This window comes from Scyliorhinus canicula, chromosome 16 (assembly GCF_902713615.1).
Source record: "Scyliorhinus canicula chromosome 16, sScyCan1.1, whole genome shotgun sequence".
NCBI lineage: Eukaryota > Metazoa > Chordata > Chondrichthyes > Carcharhiniformes > Scyliorhinidae > Scyliorhinus > Scyliorhinus canicula.
The window spans coordinates 90,470,525-90,492,022 of record NC_052161.1 but is presented as its reverse complement, the minus strand read 5'-3'; the positions used below and the strand labels follow the sequence as shown (position 1 = coordinate 90,492,022).

At 44.1% G+C, this 21,498-nt stretch overlaps 1 protein-coding gene across 1 annotated transcript in view; it reads left to right on the top strand.

The window, feature by feature from the left end:
• Positions 1-7,821: 7,821 nt before the first annotated feature.
• LOC119951028 (C-type lectin domain family 4 member E-like) overlaps positions 7,822-21,498 on the top strand; it is an 81,547-nt gene continuing 67,870 nt past the window's right edge. Inside the window, exon 1 of the mRNA XM_038774061.1 lies at positions 7,822-7,885. Coding sequence (XP_038629989.1) covers positions 7,822-7,885 — 64 coding nt within the window. The remainder of the gene's footprint in view (positions 7,886-21,498) is intronic.

The following is a 21,498-nucleotide window of genomic DNA, read 5'->3' as shown; positions in this document are numbered from 1 at the left end:
GTAGGCTATTGCAGAAAATAAGGAAGTATGGGATTGAAGGTGATTTAGCGGTTTGGATCAGTAATTGGCTAGCTGAAAGAAGACAGAGGGTGGTGGTTGATGGCAAATGTTCATCCTGGAGTTCAGTTACTAGTGGTGTACCACAAGGATCTGTTTTGGGGCCACTGCTGTTTGTCATTTTTATAAATGACCTGGAAGAGGAGGTAGAAGGATGGGTTAGTAAATTTGCAGATGACACGAAGGTCGGTGGAGTTGTGGATAGTGCTGAAGGATGTTATCGGATACAGAGGGACATAGATAAGCTGCAGAGCTGGGCTGAGAGGTGGCAGATGGAGTTTAATGCAGAAAAGTGTGAGGTGGTTCACTTTGGAAGGAGTAACAGGAATGCAGAGTACTGGGCTCATGGCAAGATTCTTGGTAGTGTAGATGAACAGAGAGATCTCGGCATCCAGGTACATAAATCCCTGAAAGTTGCCTCCCAGGTTAATAGGGCTGTTAAGAAGGCATGTGGTGTGCTAGCCTTTATCACTAGGGGGATTGAGTTTTGGAGCCACAAGGTCATGCTGCAGCTGTACATAACTCTGGTGCGGCCGCTCCTGGAGTACTGTGTGCAGTTCTGGTCACCACATTATAGGAAGGATGTGGAAGCTTTGGAAAGGGTTCAGAGGAGACTTACTAGGATGTTGCCTGGTATGGAGGGAAGGTCTTACGAGGAAGGGCTCAGGGACTTGAGGTTGTTTTCGTTAGAGAGGAGAAGGCTGAGAGGTGACTTAATAGAGACATATAAGATAGTCAGAGGGTTAGATAGGGTGGACAGTGAGAGTCTCTTTCCTCGGATGGCGATGACCAACACGAGGGGACAATACTTCAAATTGAGGGGTAGTAGATATAGGACAGATGTCAGAGGCAGTTTCTTTACTCAGATAGTATTAGGGGTGTGGAACGCCCTGCCTGCAATAGTAGTAGACTCGCCAACTTTAAGGGCATTTAAGTGGTCACTGGATAGACATATGGATGAAAATGGAATAGTGTAGGTCAGATAGGCTTCAGATGGTTTCACAGGTTGGCACAACATCGAGGGCCGATGGGCTTACTGCGGTGTAATGTTCTATGTTCTATATCCAACATACATTGTTCCTCAGTCTCGAACTGAGCCAATCTCTGTGGTTGTGGTCACGATGGAGGTGGTCCAACAGGTTTGAGATCCACACCACGGTTGATAACTGGATGCCCTTTGCCTAGTGCCATGGTAATGTCACTTTAAGAAATGTTTATCTGCTCAAGCGGCTGCAGTGATGTCAGAGTGTGGGTGGAGCTGATCTCTGGCTCTGCTTTTAAGTTTTGCTTTGAGGAAAAGCTTGGGTGTGTCTGTTTTTCAGTTTAGTTTAGTGTTGGAGCTACAGCCAGCCAAAGAAGGTGTCATTTTGTTCTCTCTGCCATCTAAAGACTATCTCTAGATCATTTGGTGAATTCAAAGTGATAACTACTCTCAGTAGAGAAATTAAACCTGATGCGCATCTGTAAAAAGGGTTTTTGTCTTATGGATGTTGAAAGGAAAGTTTAGGGATTACTTAGACTGTTGTATTCTTTGGGGGTTGTATTTGAATTGATGGTTGCTAAGATGTTCACTGTATGTTTTAAAAAGGTTAACTGAGTTCATAGAATAAACATTGTTTTGCTTTAAAAACACTTCTAGATTTCTGCGGCACCACACCTGTAGAGTGGGCCGTCTGCTCTCCATACCACAATCTAGTAAAAGCCGTGGGTCAGGTGATCTCCATGATATACTTTGGAGTACTCTAAACCCTGGCCCATAACACTATGCTCTGTGAGTACCTTCACCATACCTGTCTCTTTCTGTCCCTCAGGTGCTGCCACCAGGCTTTCCTGATTGTCTAATGAGTGCCCAATGAAATTTTGAGGAACCTCTACCTCCCAAGTATCAATAGGATTGTTAATCCTGAGAGAAGTATTGGGTTCACTTCTGACCAATAGACTTTTCCAACCCCACCAGCTTTACATTCTCTCTTGGCCTTCACATGGCCATTTTCAGCAACAAGGCCCGCTGAGGGATCAGTCCTCTCAGCGTTGATTCGCTCGACAGACACTATTCCTGGGGTGACAACTTTTACCTCCTCATCAGAGTTTGCGTCATCATCGCCTGCATCTCCACATTCAGAATCAGAGTCTGGGACATCACTTACTCTATGATCGGTTTGATTGTTCACCGCCTCCGTGGACACAGAACCACTACAGGATTCTCCATCCACATTCCCCTTAACTGTTCAAAGTAATTGATTGTCAATAACTTCACCTTCCTTGCACTCTACATCTGCTCCCTCGAAGAGGCCCTCAATAGGATATGAGTTAACCAGTACCAGCTTGGTACCACTCCACAGTCATAGAACATAGAACAGTACAGCACAGAACAGGCCCTTCGGCCCTCGATGTTGTGCCGAGCCATGATCACCCTACTCAAACCCACGTATCCACCCTATACCCGTAACCCAACAATCCCCCCCTTAACCTTACTTTTTAGGACACTACGGGCAATTTAGCATGGCCAATCCACCTAACCCGCACATCTTTGGACTGTGGGAGGAAACCGGAGCACCCGGAGGAAACCCACGCACACACGGGGAGGACGTGCAGACTCCGCACAGACAGTGACCCAGCCGGGAATCGAAACTGGGACCCTGGAGCTGTGAAGCATTTATGCTAACCACCATGCTACCGTGCTGCCCTTACTGTTTTCTCCCTGACTAACTGACGCTGTTCAATCAGGTATACTTTCCTTCAGAGCAAGGGAATGATGATGGGTTTACTGCAAGAGGCGGTAAGAAATTAATTTCCGACAAGTCCAATTCACCTACTTCTTCCGGTTTGCTAACTCCTTTACAAGCTTTGGAGGAAAGCTTGCCAATGGTGCAAGTTCAATTAGTGACGAGTCTACTTGGGAACAACTGATGATGATTGTGTCATAGTCAGCGTCATCGTCGTAGTGAAGATTTTCATCTGACTCTTCCTCCTGCCATCACTCTTGCAACAACTGCTTACCATTACTTCATCATCAGAACCTTGGTCCAAGTCAAAGCTTTCGTCTGACTCTTCCTCCTTCCCAACACTCTGGTAACAACTGCTCGCCAGTACCTCATAATCAGAACCAAAATTGAAATGAATACCCTTATCCACCTTTTCATCCTTAGGGTCACCTTAGAACATAGAACATAGAACAGTACAGCACAGAACAGGCCCTTCGGCCCTCAATGTTGTGCCGAGCCATGATCACCCTACTCAAACCCATGTATCAACCCTATACCCGGAACCCAACAACCCCCCCCCATTAACCTTACTTTTTTTAGGACACTACGGGCAATTTAGCATGGCCAATCCACCTAACCCGCACATCTTTGGACTGTGGGAGGAAACAGGAGCACCCGGAGGAAACCCACGCACACAGGGGGAGGACGTGCAGACTCCACACAGACAGTGACCCAGCCGGGAATCGAACCTGGGACCCTGGAGCTGTGAAGCATTTATGCTAACCACCATGCTACCCTGCTGCCCCTTCAGCCTGTGAATGTTCAGGATCACTTTAAACATGATCAACAGCTGTCAACCCCTCTTTCTCTAAGTCCTCTACTGCCCAACAAGTTTTACCAGCTCCCTCGTGCCACTGTCGACATTTCGGGGGCTAACTGCAGTTCTTCCTTCGGACTCTCTGTCACCTTGGGTGGAGCTACCACCTTCACTCCAGCTAAATAATTCCCCAAAGTGAAGTCTACTCCTTCCATTGGGAATTTCCTAACCGACCAACCATTACTGGACCTGTCACTAAATCGCACTCCAACTGCGCTTTATACAATGGAACTGGGATACAACATCCACCCATCCCATTCACCATAACCTCAGTTTTCACTTAGCTGTCTGGAGGAAAAAACAGTGTTTGGGTAGCCCTGAGTCTCTTAAAATTGTTACAGGTTTGGCTAATTTTGTCAAGAAAAAGGGGGGTGACAATCCCCGTGGACACAAGACTGGCATAACTCTCATCTACCTCATTCTCTTCACCTGCTCACACAGCAGTGCTCACCTTGGGTCTCCTCAGTATAGTTCATTTCCCACTTTTGCTTCCTTCTCAGAATCCTTCTTCTGAACCCCCTGAAGTCCCCTGAGCTTTGCTTGCAACATCTAAATTGCTCACTGAACGTATCCTTCCTTATTATAATGGTACACCTGGGCTTCTAAGTCTCACTTCCAACCCCAGGACCTTCCTTTTATTGTCTGAGGAGGCAATCTCAGAGCATTGCCATCTATTCATTCATTAGCCTGTCTACCTGCCTTCTCCTCACTCTCCAATTTCCTATCCTGTACAAAATTAAGGGGGTTGTTATGACACTTTGGGGCCAAGGTCAGTGCTCCATATATCCCCCTCCCCCCCCCAAAACCGTCTGTCACCGATGCGTTACACGCCTCCCAAATCCGTTCCCTTTACTCCAGACTGCTGTCCGCTCCCAAAACGACCAAGAGGCTTTGGTCTGATGACATGGACGTTTCTCGGGACTTCAGGAGGGGGTAGGTGTTACAGCCCCTTTGAGGGCCAAGGTTGCGCTCCATGTGATTCCCCCCTTTACAGCTGAGTATGAACTCCCCCAGTAATTGGGGGAGGGGTTTCTCCTTGCCAAGGGGAAACTGCTCAGAAAAAACCCCTGACCGGGGTGCAGGTTAGGAAGAGGGTGGTTCTTTGGGGAGAGTAGTTATAGTTTTATTCTTCGTCAATAAATCTTTTGTTCATTTCTACTCTACTGTGTGTTTCTGTTGTCTCTCCCGTTCGGGTTGTACACTGGCGGCGAGGGTGCAGTGGAGTTGCCGGAACTTGCCGCTGCTGTTGTGTGTTATACCGCTGACCCACTTTGTCCAGGCTCACAGAGCCCTCCATTCCGAATGGTGCAAGAAGGCATTTCGGGAAACGTGAAATTCAATCTGGCAGATGACTGGACACAGTATGTAGAGCAGGTGCAATATTTATTTTGGTCAAATGTGATCGTTGGGGATGAAGGACAGACCATTATCCTGCTGACTGCAGTCGGGGAACCCAACTCTGTGCTGATCAAGAGCCCCACACACCCGGACAGGCCAGACTCAAAGTCTTTTGCCGGCCCTGGTCGAGGCACATCTTAACCCGCAGCCCAGATAATGGTCCGCCGGTTCCATTTTCACACTCCCTTGCAGACCCAGGGAGAATCCAATGGTGAAGTTTTGGCCTGTTTAAGGATGCTCACCGCCTCATGTGAGTTCGGGACTGCACTGTCCGAATCCTTACAAGATCATTTTGTCTGTTAGCTCCGAGACGCCGATACCCAAAGGAAGTTCCTTAATCCTTTAGCGGGTGGTGGACATCGCCATTTCCCAAGAGAGTGTGGAGTGCGGATGAGAGGAGTTGCAAGGCTTGTTGGTCCTGAACCTCGGTCACCGTCACAATCACCATCCGACTGCTCCCAGACCCGAACGGCATGAATTTCCGCAAAACGGGACCTTTCATGGGATCCAAGAACATCGCAATGGCGCACCCACATACAACCAGGATGATCCCTCCAAAACAGAGCACCAAAATGGCGGCTGCAGGCAGCAGGCTGGACACTGCGAAGAGCACTGGGACACCAGACAAGCCCATGAAGGTGCCATTCCCTTCCAAACCCCCAGGCGTTACCTCCCTTTGAGAGGCCAAGCAAACTGTGTTGAAGACCAGGAGGATGAGTACCAGCTGGTAGCTGGTGGCACAGAAGCACAGTGGTTAGCACAGTTGCTTCACGGCTCCAGGGTCCCAGGTTCGATTCCCTGCTGGGTCAGTGTCTGTGCGGAGTCTGCACGTTCTCCCAATGTATGCGTGGGTTTCCTCCGGGTGCTCCGGTTTCCTCCCACAGTCCAAAGATGTGCAGGTTAGGTGGATTGGCTAAATGCTAAATTGCCCCTTAGTGTCCAAAAGGTTAGATAGGATTCTTGGGTTCTGTGGCTTGGGTGGAGTTGTGGGTCAACACCCACAGAGGGCAGTATGATTACACCCGACTGCCTTTTGGGGTTTCATCGGCCTGAGAAATTTTCAACATGTTATGGAAAAAGTTCTGCGGGACCAACTCAGGGTGGCTGTGTACCTGGATGACGCAATCATCACCTTGGGCCTCTGAAATATTAAATCTGGAGAACCTGGCCGAAGTCCTCCGGCGTTTTGAACAGGTCGGCGCCGCCTACGCAGGGAGAAGTCTGTTTTTAACGTCCCCAAAGTCACTTATTTCGGGCACCGGGTCGACAGGAAGGGGCTTCACCCAGTGGATGACAAATTGCGGCCATCCAGTGAGATCCCATCCCTCAAGGCCCGACCAAACTCCATTCCATTTTAGGACTTATCACCTGTTCTGGGAAATTCATTCCCTACTTGGCCACACAGCTTAGTCCACTCCACCGATTGTTAAAAAAGGACCCCAGTGGGAATGGAATCCCTCCCACACCGGAAGCCGTTCCAACAGGTAATAATAATAATAGTAATAATTTTTAATATCACAAGTAGGCTTATATTGCAATGAAGTTACTGTGAAAATCCCCCAAAAAAGGCTGTTGTCCTCCGAAAAGCTGCCGCCACATTTCGACCCAGAGAAACCACTTCTCCTGACACGCGACAGGAATAGGAGCCCTTCACGCAGATCGGATGCCCGACAGTCAGAGCGACTGATCGCTTTCGCGTCACACACACTGGTCGACACCAAGTGGAACTATGCCCAAATCGGGCAGGAGGGCCTGGTTGTTGTATTTGGTGTGAGGAGGTTCCACCAGTATGTCTGCGGCCACGCACTCACCGTCTGTACAAACCACAAACATTTACTTGGCTACTGAATGAGGATTGAGTGATTCCCCCGATCGTGTCCGCCAGAGTTCAGCGATGGGCGTTACTCTCAGCATCGCATGGATACACGCTGGAACACCGCTCAGGCACATGGATCCCACATCCCGATGCGTTGAGCTGCCTGCCAGCTCCCGCCGAGTGCGCAGAAGTAGCAGCGGCCCTCCACTTCATGGATTCCTTGCCGGTCACGGTGGCTCGCGTAAACCCAGGCGGATGGACCCAGATGGACCCGTAACTGCTGAGGGTAAGTATGGGGGCCAACACAGTGCTTTGTCTGATGATCTGCGGCTTGTAGGACAAAGCTCCCGGAGCTGAGCGTAGAGGAGTTCGGTGTCAGCAAGTGTCGAATCCTGCCCAGTGAGTGTGGAAGATGGTGTGAGAGAGATAGAGAGACAGATAGAGAGGGAGTGTGAAAAATGGTGTGAGAGAGATAGAGAGATAGACAGTGTGAAAGATGTTAAGAGAGAGAGAGAGAGAGAGACTGCAAAAGATGGTGTGAGAGAGATGGGATGTGAAAGATGGTGTGAGAGAGATAGAACAATGGATAGAGAGTGTGAAAGATGGTGAGAGAGAGAGAGAGAATGTGAAAGATGGTGTGAATGAGACAGAGATAGACAGAGTGAGGAGATTGTGAAAGATGGTGTGAGAGAGAGATAGACAGAGTGAGGAGAGTGTGAAAGATGGAGTGAGAGATTGTTGCTGGGAGACTGCTGGACACAGAGTCAGAAAAACCACAGACTTTTATATCACGGGAAGTGTCTGTGCGAAAAGGAACAAAGAGGCACAAACAGCTTTGAGGAAGTTCTCACACTGGCATCGAGTCAGGGGAAAAAGTGAGACACATCTGAGAGAGAGAGAAGGAGACAGGGCAGAATCGGAGGAGAGAGACAGAGAGAGAGTGAGAGAGAGACCCTCAGACACAAACCATGGAGCAGGACAGTACCTACATCAATGTGAGAAACATCAGCAAAGACACAACACCCAGACCAGGTAAGACAAACCTTTCAATAGAGAGAGAGAGAGGACGAGCGGGAGAGAGTGAGACAAACAGAGAGAGAGAGATGGAGCGTGGGAGAGAGACAGAGAAAGAGACAGAGACAGAAACAGTGAGATGGGGAGATCGGGAGAGAAAGTAAGAGAGTGGGGGAGAGGTATATATAGAGAGAGAGACAGAGAGTGAAAACAGAGAGAGGAAGAGAAATACAGAGAGACAGGTAGAAAGAGATGGAGAGACAGAGAAAGGGATAGAGAAATAGGCAGAGACAGATAGAGCACAGACAGGGAGAGGGAGAGACAATGAGAGGCAACGAGAGAGATTGAGAGGAATCAAGAGAGTGAGAGAGAGACTGACAGAGAGGGACTGAGAGAATGGGAGACAGAGATAGGGAGAGATAGAGTTTGAAAGATGATGTGAGAAAGAGACAGAGAGACAGAGAGAATTTGAAAGATGGCTTGCGAGAGACAGAGAGAGTTTGAAAGATGGCTTTTGAGAGACAGAGAGAAAGTTTGAAAGATGGTGTGAGAGACAGAGAGTGAGACATAGAAAGAGAGAAAGGGAGAGACAAGGGAAAGTGAGAGGCAGAGAGAGTTTGAGAGACAGAGAGATAGACTGGTGCTCCTGGAGTCAGTACAAACAGCCTCTCATTCTGATCTCAGGGGAAGTGTCATTGTGAAAAGGAGCAAAGAGACACAAACAGGTAGGAGGGAATTTTGGTCACGTTAGTTCATTTGAAGTGAGAGAGGAGATAGGAGCGGAGCAGAGGTGAGAGAGAGATAGACAGAGCCAGAAAGACGGAGAGAGACAAAGAAAGTGAGAGAGAGAGACAGAGAGAGAGAGATAGCTTGATGAGGACAGCATAGAACAAAAGTTACACTCTATCTAACCCGTGCTGTACCTTTTCCAGAAGGTTTTGATGGGGACAGTGTGGTGGATGTTGTGTTCTATGGCTCTCCTGATCATGAAGACACGCATAGAACATGTGTGTTTAGCTATAACATGTATTTCTTATTAAACACGTGGACTGGTAACTGTCATGAGAATGTCACTTTAAGAAATGGTAGTCTGCTAAAGTTACTGCAGTGATGTCAGAGCGTGAGTGGAGCTGAGGTCTTTTTAGTTTCACTTTGAGAAAAGCTTGGATGTTCTTTTATTACACTCCTGTATTATCTTGATATATTAAAGAGTGTAATATGTGCTACTCAAACCTTGGTGACTGATGAGGTCATCTGAATCTCGATGAAGAAGACTTGAACTCGTCCAGTAATAAGAAAAAGGTTTATTAAGTAACTGTAACAATAATTACATGAGTTCTTTACTTTAACATTGATACTAGTAGTAAGGTTAACAAGATCTAACTACAGTAACTATACATAACTCCACTAACCATCTGAACTAATCTGATACTGCCCTGGTCTCAGTACACCCAAAAGGGAGAGAGAGAGACCCAATGTGGTTGCCTTTATACTCCTGTCAGTCAGGCCCTCTGGTGATCATGTGGTGCTACTAATTACACATTAACCCCTTATGTACATGCACGTACAGAGATCACTACACCCCCTTTTTTCCTTCTGTTACATATTTTCTGTGTGTTGCGAAGAAAATTGAACAAACATAATGCTTGCAGTTTGCAAATGCATTACGGACCATCAATGAGTTAATCAGTCAAATGTCAATACATTTTGTCTCTTAGGTTTTTTTTCATTTGCTTGAAACAGGTAGATAACTGATGATATGTACAAATTGTGATGATATTGATGATTATACAAAGCCAATTAATATTTATGAGTCCAAACTTAGTAAAAAAATTGATGAGTCCAACTTTATGAATTTGTTCGGTTGAGTTGCTTTCTCCTTCTGTTGTTGAAATGGTGATATTGATGTTGTCATTTCTTTGCGAACGACATCAGCGTTCTTGTGTTTAAGTAACCAAAAAGTCATCATGAGCTGTTCGAATGGTCAAATCACTTTGTGTCTGATTTTGACTTTTTTTTTTATGCTTGTGGTTGCGATTCTATGTTACATCTTTTTTGTCTGACCTGGAATTTTCCCTGCATTTGCAGTACTGATTTTGTATCTCATCTTTCTTGAAAGCTGGTTTACTTGTTTGTTGTGGAGCAAATGTGAATTTGTGAGATTTGTTGTCATGGCATGGTATGTTTGTATTCTTGTCAGTGTTTTGGACTGTGCTGTTGCATTGTCCTTCATGTGTAGAGTTATACCATGTTGTATAGGTCGTTGTTTCATTGTTGTTGTTTTTGTTGCTTCTGTCTTTGTTGTTTCCATTACTGTTGTTGTTGTTGCTTTTGTCGCGCTTGTTGTTTCTGTTTTTGTTTTTGTTCTGATTTTTGTTGTGTTTGTTGTTACTGTTGTTGCCTTTGTTATGCTTCTTATTGTTTTTATTGTTGCTGCCATTGTTTTTGTTTCTGTTGTGCTTCTTGTGGTTTTTGTTGTTCTTGTTGCGCTCAATGATTGTTCCATGTGGATAATTCGAGTCGTTATCAAAGTTATTGGTGTCAGTGTCCTTTGTGATATCTGATGTTTCATTGAGCGTTTCATCTTGAGGATTGTGAGAATGATCTGATGGTGCATTGATCTTGGTGACATCAGTCATTTGTGGTTGATGTGATTCCTCTTTGATTCCTTGGTGCTCCTCATCAGGAGTAATTTCTGGTTCACTTGAATCATCATTGATTTCTGGGTGCTCCTCTTTTGGAATCATTTCAGGTTCATTTGAATCATCTTTGGTTTCTTGGTGCTCCTCTTCTGGAGTCAAAATCTTCAAGATTTCATTTTCTTGTGGGTGGTTTAGAGTAGATGAGGTTTTAATTGATGTGGTCTCACTGGACTCAAGAATAGTTTCACTTTGATTGTTGAGTGCTTCTGTACATACGAGCTGCGATCTGTCAGTCTCACTGTGATCTTGTCTGTCAATTGTGATCACATTGTCACTATTCTCACATACAGTGGATAGACATTCATTGTTGTTGTTCATATGTGCTGGATAGACTTTCATAGTCTTTTTGTTGTTCACGTGAGCTTGGTAGACTTTCATAGTCTGCTTCTGGTTGCTCAGATAAGGTGGATGGACCTTCATGGTTTTGTTCGTGCACGGTTGGTGTGCTGGACTGTTTAATTGTTTCCATTCTGGTGTCTGTCAACGAGCTCTCTGTGGAAGTTTGCGTCGCTCTCTCCGTGGAGTCTTTCATCGCTCTCTCCGTGGAGTTGTGCAGTGTTCTCTCTTTGGAGTCGATCTGTGCTCTCTCAACGGAGTCTTTCTGTGCTCGGAGTAGTACTTCTTATTTGGTGTTGTCTTCACCCACTAAGTAATTGAAGCAATTATAGATTTCTCGAGCTTCATGCTCTCCTGTTGAGAGTAGCAGTGCTATTTTTGTTGGGTCAGAGGCCGTGCTCAAATCATTAGCTACGATAAATATTTGGAACATCTGTTCAAACATGTCCAAGTTATAACTTAAATTGCCGGTTGTTTCCATCTGCCATATTGACAGGTTGCTGTCATCCAATGTTACAACGATCTGCCATTGCGTCATGGTATTGGATGCATCTACCATGAGTAGATTCATATTGAGCTTTTCAACCGTGTTGCTGATGCTATGATCATCATATCCGAAGAACTCAGCCATGCCTGAGTCGTAATCTTCAATAATCGAATCATCTCTTTTATTGTGCTCTTCATGTTCAATGAATAAATCATCTTCTTTGGTTTCTGTTTTGTCATTGTGCTCTTCGCTTTGGGTGGTGCACACTCCTTGTTCCAGGGTGCTGCTGAGGTAATTTTCAACTGCTGGCAGAAGTTCAGGCATTGTTCTGTCTTTTGAAGTAAAAAAAAATGGGTTCTGTAGCTTTAAATCTCTTTTTTAAAATTTTCGGTTATTTCCCCTTCAAGTGGGCATGGTCTGGGTCCTCTGACACCATGCCACTTGTGATGTCATGCGTGGGACTCGATTGCGCATGCGCAATCTGAGTTTCCTTTGCTGTGCGCTCTTTTCGTAACTGTGCATGCACCGCTTCTCGCGCATGCGCAAAACACTGTTTTGCCAGTTTGCGCCTTTTAGGGAAGTGCGCATGTGCGGAGTGGTCAGACTGCACATGCGCAAGATGGCTGCTGCTCACAACTTCCGTCTTCTTCTGTTTCAACTCTGCCTCGTGGTGAGTATTCGTGCCATTTTTACGGATTTCGCTTTCTGGATACTGATTCTTTGTTTGTAAAGACTCAAAGTGTTGCTTTTGTTTTTGTTCATAAGAAAAGCATTTTTGTGTAGCGATTTCTACAGTTAGATACTTATTTTGTGAAAGTTCTTCCCTCAAATGTTATCAGATAGACCAGAAATTAATTGATCCATTGTCATTGTGTCTCTGAAATCAGCATTATTACAGACTTGTGCTATTAACGTGAGGTCTGGAACAAACCAGTGATGGGCTCTCCATTTCTCTGGCATCTATGACAAAAGTTAAATCTTTCCAGCATCTCACGAGACTGACTTTTACAATGTTCATCAAATTTTTGGAGTAGTACTTCTTATTTGGTGTTGTCTTCACCCACTAAGTAATTGAAGCAATTATAGATTTCTCGAGCTTCATGCTCTCCTGTTGAGAGTAGCAGTGCTATTTTTGTTGGGTCAGAGGCCGTGCTCAAATCATTAGCTACGATAAATATTTGGAACATCTGTTCAAACATGTCCAAGTTATAACTTAAATTGCCGGTTGTTTCCATCTGCCATGGAGCTTCAACGAGTTCCATCAAATCAGTGAGTCATCGAGGATTCATTTGCTGCGAAGTCTTCCACAGTCGAATATCCAGTTTGAGTTTTCATTTATTTTTGCCTAACCTAATCTAACTAGTTTTTTTAAAGCCAATATGCCTGGTACCATCTTTTATTACATTCCTGTATTATCTTGATATACTACGGAGTGTAATATGTGTTACTCAAACCTTGGTTACTGATGACATCTTCTGAATCTCAATGAAGAAGACTCAAACTCGTCTTGTAGTAACAAAAGGTTTATTGAGTAACTATAACAATCATTGCATGAGTTCTTTACTTTAACATTGATACGAGTGATCAGGTTAACAAGATCTAACTACAGTAACTATACATAACTCCACTAACCATCTGAACTAATCTTATACTGCCCTGGTCACAGTACACCCAAAAGAGAGAGAGATACCTAATGTGGTTTCTTTTATACCCCTGTTGGTCCGGCCCTCAAGTGATCATGTGGTGCTATTGAATACACATTAACCCCTTCTGTACATGCACATACAGAGATCACTACTGGTGTGTCTGTGTTTTTTTGGTTGTTTTTCAGTGTTGGAGCTGCAGTCAGCCACAGAAGGTTGTTCCCTCTGCCATGTAAAGACTATCTCTTGATAATTTGGTGAATTCAGGGTGATAACTGTTCTCAGTAGTGAATTCAAACCTGATGTGCTTCTGTTAAAAGTTTTTTAAAATGTCTTATGGATGTTGGAAGGAAAGTTTAAATATTACTTAAAATGCTGTATTCTTTAGAGGGTTGTATTTGAATTTATGGTTGATAAGATGTGCATTGTATGTTTAAAAAAGGTTAACTTGAGTTCATAGAATAAACATTGCTTGAAAAAATACTTTTCCATTTCTGCTGTACCACACCTGTAGAGTGGGCCGTGTGTTTCCCATACCACAATCCAGTAAATGTTGTGGGTAAGATGAACTCCATGATATACTTTGAGGTTCTCTTAACCCTAGCCCATAACAAATTAGGGGCACGTCCATGATAAAAGTCTATCTGTTGGATTGGCTTTGTGAACATAAAGACAGTGAGGGGTGAGCATATTTTGGTTGTTTTCAGGTGTGGTATATCAGTTAAGTCAGGAGTGTGCTGTGGACAATGGCTCTTTCAGAGGCTTTGAAGTTTTTGGGGGTGGAGACGGTCACACGCAGTACCTTACGGACAGAGACTAAAAGCAGACTGTTCAATTTGGCAAAAACATTGCAGTTAACATTACCTGAAAAAATGCGAAAAGGTGAGGTAATATTGGCGGTGGCGAAGCATTGAAAATTGCCTGAGATACAGTCTGATTCATTGGAAATGGCAAAAATTCAGTGACAAATTAAACAAATGGAACATGAGAAAGAATTAAATCAGCTTGAATACGAAAGAGATAGAGAGGAAAAAGGAAGAGAGAGAGAGTTTGAACTTCAGAAAATGGCCATGAAACATGACAGTCAGTTCAAATGGATGGATTTAAAGGGAAATGTACAGTTTGATGATGAGAATAAAGAGAAAGAGCGTCAAAGTCAGATGCTTGGTGGGGAAGCAATGCCAATGTTTGATGAGATGGAGGTAGAAGTCTTTTTCATTTCATTTGAAAAGGTGACTAAACAAATTAAATGGCCGTAGGACATGTGGATATTACTGCTTCAAACAAAGCTGGTAGGTAGGGCTTGTGAAGTGTTTGCATCATGACCAGAGGAGGTATCTGGGAACCTGAATTGTAGCTCCAGTACACAAGAAGCTGAGAGTAGTGAGGTCATGAGTAAGGTTTCAAAGTTGCAGGAGTGTACCGGCAGGAAGGAAGGTGGTCTAAAGTGCGTCTACTTCAATGCCAGGAGCATCCGGAATAAGGTGGGTGAGCTTGCGGCATGGGTTAGTACCTGGGACTTCGATGTTGTGGCCATTTCGGAGACATGGATAGAGCAGGGCGAGGAATGGTTGTTGCAGGTGCCGGGGTTTAGATATTTCAGTAAGTTCAGGGAAGGTGGTAAGAGAGGGGGAGGGGTGGCATTGTTAGTCAGGGACAGTATTACGGTGGCTGAGAGGACATTTGAAGAGGATTTGAATACTGAGGTAGTATGGGCTGAGTTAAGAAACAGGAAAGGAGAGGTCACCCTGTTAGGGCTTTTCTATAGGCCTCCGAAAAGTTCCAGCGATGTAGAGGAAAGGATTGCAAAGATGATTCTGGATAGGAGCAAAAATAACAGGGTAGTTGTTATGGGGGACTTTAACTTTCCAAATATTGACTGGAAACACTATAGTTCGAGTACTTTAAATGGATCCGTTTTTGTCCAATGTGTGCAGGAGGGTTTCCTGATGCAGTATGTAGATAGGCCAACAAGAGGCGAGGCCATATTGGATTTGGTACTGGGTAATGAACCAGGACAGGTGTTAGATTTGGAGGTAGGTGAGCATTTTGGTGATAGTGACCACAATTCGATTACGTTTACTTTAGTGATGGAAAGGGATAGGTATAAACCGCAGGGCAAGAGTTATTGCTGGGGGAAAGGCAATTATGATGCAATGAGGCAAGACTTACGATGCATCACCTGAAGAGGAAAACTGCAGGGGATGGACACAATGGAAATGTGGAACATGTTCAAGGAACAGCTACTGTGTGTCCTTGATAAGTATGTACCTGTTAGGCAGGGAGGAAGTGGTCGAGTGAGGGAACCATGGGTTACTAAAGCAGTTGAATCACTTGTCAAGAGGAAGAAGGAGGCTTATGTGAAGATGAGACGTGATGGTTCAGTTGGGTCGCTTGAGAGTTACAGGTTAGCTAGGAAGGCCCTAAAGAGAGAGCTAAGAAGAGCCAAGCGAGGACATGAGAAGTCTTTGGCAGGTAGAATCAAGGATAACCCTAAGGCATTCTATAGGTATGTCAGGAATAAAAGAATGACTAAGGTAGGGCCAGTCAAGGACAGTAGTGGGAAGTTGTGCGTAGAGTCCGAAGAGATAGGAGAGGTGCTAAATGAGTATTTTTCGTCAGTATTCACACAGGAAAAAGACAAAGTTGTCGAGGAGAATACTGAGATACAGGCTACTAGACTAGAAGGGCTTGAGGTTCATAAGGAGGAGGTGTTAGCGATTCTGGAAAGTGTGAAAATAGATAAGTCCCCTGGGCCGGATGGGATTTATCCTAGGATTCTCTGGGAAGCTAGGGAGGAGATTGCTGAGCCTTTGGCTTTGATCTTTAAGTCATCTTTGTCTACAGGAATAGTGCCAGAGGACTGGAGGATAGCAAATATTGTCCCCTTGTACAAGAAGGGGAGTAGAGATAACCCCGGTAAGTATAGGCCAGTGAGCCTTACTTCTGTTGTGGGAAAAGTCTTAGAAAGGTTTATAAGAGATAGGATGTATAATCATCTGGAAAGGAATAATTTGATTAGAGATAGTCAACATGGTTTTGTGAAGGGTAGGTCGTGCCTCACAAACCTCATTGAGTTCTTCGAGAAGGTGACCAAAGATGTGGATGAGGGTAAAGCAGTTGATGTGGTGTATATGGATTTCAGTAAAGCATTTGATAAGGTTCCCCACTGTAGGCTATTGCAGAAAATACAGAGGCATGGGATTCAGGGTGATTTAGCAGTTTGGATCAGAAATTGGCTAGCTGATAGAAGACAAAGAGTGGTGGTTGATGGGAAATGCTCTGACTGGTGTCCAGTTACTAGTGGTGTGCCACAAGGATCTGTTTTGGGGCCGTTGCTGTTTGTCATTTTTATAAATGACCTGGAGGAGGGTGTAGAAGGAGGGGTGAGTAAATTTGCAGATGACACTAAAGTCGGTGGAGTTGTGGACAGTGCAGAAGGATGTTACAAGCTACAGAGGGACATAGATAAGCTGCAGAGCTGGGCTGACAGGTGGCAAATGGAGTTTAATGCAGAAAAGTATGAGGTGATTCATTTTGGAAGGAATAACAGGAAGGCAGAGTACTGGACTAATGGTAAGATTCTTGGTAGTGTGGACGAGCAAAGAGATCTCGGTGTCCATGTCCATAGATCCCTGAAAATTGCCACCCAGGTTGAGAGGGTTGTTAAGAAGGCAGACGGTGTGTTAGCTTTTATTGGTAGAGGAATTGAGTTTCAGAGTCATGAGGTCATGTTGCAGTTGTACAAAACTCTGGTGTGGCCGCAATTGGAGTATTGTGTGCAGTTCTGGTTGCCACATTATAGGAAGGATGTGGACACATTGGAAAGGGTACAGAGGAGATTTACAAGAATGTTGCCTGGTATGGAGGGAAGATCATATGAGGAAAGGCTGAAGGACTTGAGGCTGTTTTCATTAGAGAGAAGAAGGTTAAGAGGTGACTTAATTGAGGCATACAAGTTGATCAGAGGATTAGATAGGGTGGACAGTGAGAGCCTTTTTCCTCGGATGGTGATGTCCAGCACGAGGGGACATAGCTTTAAATTGAGAGGAGATAGATATAGGACAGATGTCAGAGGTAGGTTCTTTACTCAGAGAGTAGTAAGGGCGTGGAATGCCCTACCTGCAACCGTAGTGGACTCGCCAACACTGAACGCATTCAAATGGTCATTGGATAGGCATATGGACGATAAGGGAATAGTGTAGAGGGACTTTAGAGGGGTTTCACAGGACAGCACAACATCGTGGGCCGAAGTGCCTGTACTGCGCTGTAATGTTCTATGTTCTATATGAGGAGGTGAAGAAAACCCATCTTCGGTGCATCTGAACTAGTGCCTGAAGCCTACAGATAAAGGTTTAGAAATTTAAGGAAAGAATTTGTTCAAACATACATGGAGTTTGAAAGGATCAAACAGAGTAATTTTGATAGGTGGATAAGGGCTTTGAAAATAGCCCAAATGTATGACGCTCTCAGAGAAATTATACTTTTGGAGGAGTTTAAAAATTCAATTCCTGATGTAGTGAGAACTCATGGAAGAGCAGAGGGTTAAAACTGCGAGATTAGCAGCAGAAATGGCAGATGATTATGAATTAGTTCATAAATCAAAGCTTGGTTTACAACATTAGCTTCAGCCTGTGTGGGATAGAAACTGGGGACATGATAAATACGCAAGTGGTCGAGGCAAAGGTGATCTGATGGGAGACAATAAGGAGAGTGTACCTCAGATTAAAATAAAATCCAGGATGGTGGAAAAGAAATGAAAAGTTTCAAATGTTTTCACTGCAATAACTAGGCAAATTAAAGTCATAGTGTTGGTGGTTGAAGAAAAGCACTGGGAAGGCTGATGTGGTGACACAGGATAAGACAGTGGGGTTTGTTAAAGTGGTGAAGAAAAGCCCAAGTGAAGTGAAGGAGGTAAAAAAGATTGCACAGCCTGATCAAGAGGTGATTGATAAGAAGGTGCCTGATGTCTTTAAAGAATTTACTTGCGTTGGTAAAGTTTATTCATGTGTATCAGGAGGATCAGGGAAAGCAGTCACAATTTTAAGAGATATGGGAGCTAGTCAATCTTTAATGGTAAGAGAGGAGAAGTTATGTCGTTTGGCAAGAATGTTGCCAGAAAAGGTGGTTATACGTGGCATTCAGGGTGAGAAGAGTAGTGTTCCATTATATAAGGTAACGTTAGAAAGTCCAGTGAAGAGTGGTGAAGTAGTAGTAGGAGTAATCGAGAAACTATCTTGTCCAGGAATACAGTTTATCTTGGGTATTGATATAGTTGGATCACAGGTGGAAGTGATGCCTACTGTGGTTGATAAGCCAGTGGAAAATCAGACAACTGAAATGTTGAAGGACGAGTATCCTGGTATTTTTCCGGGTTATGTAGTAACAAGGTTGCAAAGTCACAGGTTAAGACAAGAGGAGAACAAGAGTGATGATGAAGTTGAAGTGCAATTATCAAATGCGATTTTTGATCAGATGGTTGAAAAAGAACAAGAACAGGTGGAGGATTAGGCGGATATTTTTAGTTCAGGGAAATTGGCGGAGCTACAACAAAAAGATATAAAAATATATAAGGATGTGTCAGAAAGCGTACACGGAAGAGGAATCGGAGTGCATACCAGTTTGTTATTACCGTAAAAGTGATGTCTTGATGAGAAAATGGAGACCTTTAAATTCTATGATTCTATGACGATTCTATGATTTACATATGCAGGCGGATGAAACGTAGGCAGAAGTTCATCAAGTAGAATTGCCGGTAGGTGTGGAAAGGAGGTGTTGCGAGTTGCACATGAGGTACCAGTGGGAGGTCATTTGGGAATAAGGAAAACTCAAGCTAAAATACAAAAACATTTTTATTATCTTGGACTACATAAAGATATAGTTAAATTTTGTCAATCATGTCATGCAAGTCAAGTGATAGGGAAAGCCCAAGCAGTGATAAAACCAACGCCCTTAATACTCATTCCATCATTTGCGGAACCTTTTACAAGGGTCTAATTGATTGCGTTGGACTGCTTCCTAAAATGAAAAATGGAATCAATTTCTTTTGATGATAATGGATGTGTCTACAAGGTTTCCAGAGGCCATTCCAGTATGTAATATTACAGCTAAAAAGATTGTGGAAGAGTGACTTAAATTCTTTATTGGATATGGACAACCCACAGAAATACAATCGGATCAAGGATTGAATTTTACCTCACGGTTATTCAGAGAAGTTATGGATTGCTTAGGAATAAAACAATTTAAATCAACTGCGTACTATCCAGAATCGCAGGGAGCATTAGAAAGGTGGCATCAGACATTAAAGACAATGTTGAGGGCTTATTGTCAAGATTATCCAGAGGATTGGGAGAAAGGAATTCCATTCATACTGTTTGCAGTTAGGGATGCACCTAATGAGTCAACCAAATTCAGTCCATTTGATCTAATTTTTGGTCATGAGGTAATTGATTAAGGAAAAATTGGTGAGTGAGCAATCAGAAATTACATTATTGGATTACGTGTCAAATTGTGGGGAACGATTAAATAGAGCAGGTGAATTGGCTAGACGGCATTTAAAAATTGCACAAAATGTAATGAAATGGGTTGCGGACAAGAAATCCAAAGTTCGTAGTTTTGCCAATGGAGATAAAGTTGTAGTATTGTTACCAATGGTCGATGAACGTTTAAAAGCAAGGTTGTGTGGACCATATCAGATTGAAAGGAAATCAAGTGAGGTGAATTATGTAGTACGAACGCTGGATAGAAGGAAAACTCACCGGGCGTGTCATGTGAACATGCTTAAAAGGTACTTAAAAAGGAAAGGAGAGCAAAAGGAGGAGGTTTTAATGATTCTAACTCAAAGTGACGAACCAAATCCAGATGACTGTGAAATTGACATACCTCAAATTAAATCGGAAAACGAGGATGTTCTTAAAAATTGGGATAAATTGTTGAGTTTCCTTCCAGAGGAAAAACGGACTGACCTGAAAGAGTTATTGATATCACATGGGCAAGTTTGGAGAGATAAATTGGGAAGTACTAAAATGGCTATACATGAGTTAGATGTGGGAAATGCTGTTCCAATCAAACAACCATATCGACTTAACCCTATTGAATTGGCACAGGTTAACAAGAGATTGAGAGTATGCTTAAAAATGGCGTAATTGAAGTGGGTTGCAGCCAATGGAGCTCACCCATAGTGATGGTACCAAAGCCAGATGGTACCCAACGGTTGTGTGTGGACTATAGAAAGGTTAATGCAGTTACAAGAACGGACTCTTATCCTATCCCACGTTTGGAGGATTGCATTGAGAAAGTGGTACAATCAGCTTTTTGGGGAGTTTCCGATACCCTTGACATGATGGGAAATAATGCGATTTCTTTGTGTGAGTGGATTTTACCGTAAATTTGTACCGAATTTTAGCAGTGTGGTCGCTCCTGTTGCCATCTGAGATGGCCTCCTGCAACGAACCATGGGCATTATGGCAAACCCAGGACTCAGACAGATACAGAGCTTCTGTGTATTTGAAACACAAGAAGCTAGACCTGATCGAAATCCCCGCTTGGTTTTGCATTCCAATGACCCATTTCCCCAGAACAACAGGACTGCACTCAAGAAACCGATACAGCCACAGACTGATCGGCGCCACTCCCTTTACTCAAAGAGCCCAACCGCCAAGGTCAATGACCGCTAAGGACCCGCCCAGCAACCAAGGCACCCGCCGCTTTATTGGTCGAAATCGAAGACAGTGATCAGAGCCCTGTTGAACTATTGGGTCCAAGGTTAGGGACCGCCCCAAAGAGCGCAAAATCCCAGAAGGATAAAAGGGGACACAGCCATGTGTTCAGCCTCTTTTGGACCCGGCATGTGCCAGCCTCTTTTGGACCCGGCATGTGCCAGCCTCTTTTGGACCCGGCATGTGCCAGCCTCTTTTGGACCCGGCATGTGCCAGCCTCTTTTGGATCTGGCCTGTGCCAGCCCAACTGCAGCATAACGACCAGACAGCCAAGTTCAAGACCAACGATCACTACTTGGTGGATGAGCCCAGCAGAGACAGAGCCACTTCTTCAAACCAGCCACGTGAGATCAAGATAAAGGCCTTATCCATCTGCACAGCGCCGGATTTTCAAATTTATGTGACCAGCAATCCGTCTGACACCTTTATATATACTGACCATAATCCATTGACGTTTTTAGCGCGATTCCGGAATAACAATGCAATGCTGTTTCGCTGGAGTTTATTGTTGCAGCCATTTGAATTAAAAATAGTACATGTGGCAGGATGAGAAAATGTGATAGCCGATACTTTGTCACGAATGTGATGAACAGAAGCAGGTTCAGTTGGAGGAAGAAGAACAATAATGAACTATATTATTACACCTGTTTGTGTCTGTTGTTTTTTGAAACAAAAAAGTATATTTACTGTGTCCATTACTTAAAGGATAGAGAAAGGGTAAAAAAATGAAACCATCTTGAAGTTG